General features: G+C 46.1%; 1 protein-coding gene across 1 annotated transcript; it reads right to left on the bottom strand.

Moving 5' to 3' along the window:
- Positions 1-176: 176 nt before the first annotated feature.
- On the bottom strand, positions 177-1,037 carry LOC110034800 (zinc finger BED domain-containing protein RICESLEEPER 2-like). The gene has a single exon (XM_020739042.1). The coding sequence runs from the start codon at positions 1,035-1,037 to the stop codon at positions 177-179; it is 861 nt and encodes a 286-aa protein (XP_020594701.1).
- Between the last annotated feature and the right edge of the window lie 14 nt (positions 1,038-1,051).

Genomic DNA, 1,051 nt, shown 5'->3' with positions numbered 1-1,051 from the left:
ACAATTCTTATGTATTTACATATCCCACACCTAAAGACTTTGGTTTGATGTGATATTAAGGTTTAGAGGGTTATATGTGTAAATATAAAATTTTAGGTATGGGATATGTAAATACATAAGAATTGTGGGCTAAGATGCGCATTTACAATATAATGCAAATTCTATCATCTTCAACCTCAAGCCGCCAAGCTGTTCTCTCCCTCTTTCTCAAACTTTATTTCAGAAGATTTAAACTTGAATTTGAATCCGCTCCGACTCCATGAATCCACGCACATTCCCGCCTGCATCACTCCATAAGAGGAGCAGAACTGCTGCTTTCGAATCCGATCCCCTCTGCTCGAAAATAACTCGTCGGGGTCCACCGATGTTCCCTGCGCAGCCAAATAGTCCCGAGCCATGGCGGACAGCCGAGGGTATCTCGAACTATTCACCTTCCACCATTCGAAAACATCGGTCGCGATCGGAGCGGGGGGTTCTGATAAATACTGAGAAAGTTCATCGGTCGCGGTGTTCGCGCTCAATCGACGCCGTTTTCGAGCGATTTCTTCGGCGAATGATACGGCGTCGTCCTCATCCGGATCGTGAGAACTGAATCCGTTCGCCATGGAAGGGAGTTGAGAAGTTGCATAATGTCTTGTGAAATGGGTTCTGGCTTCTTCGAGGTTCTTCTCGGAGTTGAGTTTTTCGGGAATGAGCTCCTTCTTGATTCTCGGATCAAGAACTGCAGCCATATATGTGAAGAGGTTATATCCCTGAGAGCTGAAACTCCGGGCACGCTTCGCCATGTCGTCTGCGATGATCTTCAGCCAGTCATGGCGGCCGGCGTCTCTGCAAGCGCTGATCAGTTCGAAGACGTGATCCATGAAGAATAGAACCAGACCGATCGTGGAGACCCTACAGGCGCTCAGATTGGATGTGATTTTGTGAAATGGTTCCAGGTATGAATGCAAAATGTTTACCACAGATTTCTCTGTGTTGTTCAGTAATAGATTTCTGCCCCCAAATATTTCTTCATGCTTCTTGATGATGCTCTCCATGGAATTCGATGCCT

Source organism: Phalaenopsis equestris, unplaced genomic scaffold (genome assembly GCF_001263595.1).
Source record: "Phalaenopsis equestris unplaced genomic scaffold, ASM126359v1 Scaffold193506, whole genome shotgun sequence".
Classification (NCBI taxonomy): domain Eukaryota; kingdom Viridiplantae; phylum Streptophyta; class Magnoliopsida; order Asparagales; family Orchidaceae; genus Phalaenopsis; species Phalaenopsis equestris.
This window is presented reverse-complemented; position numbering and strand designations above follow the sequence as displayed.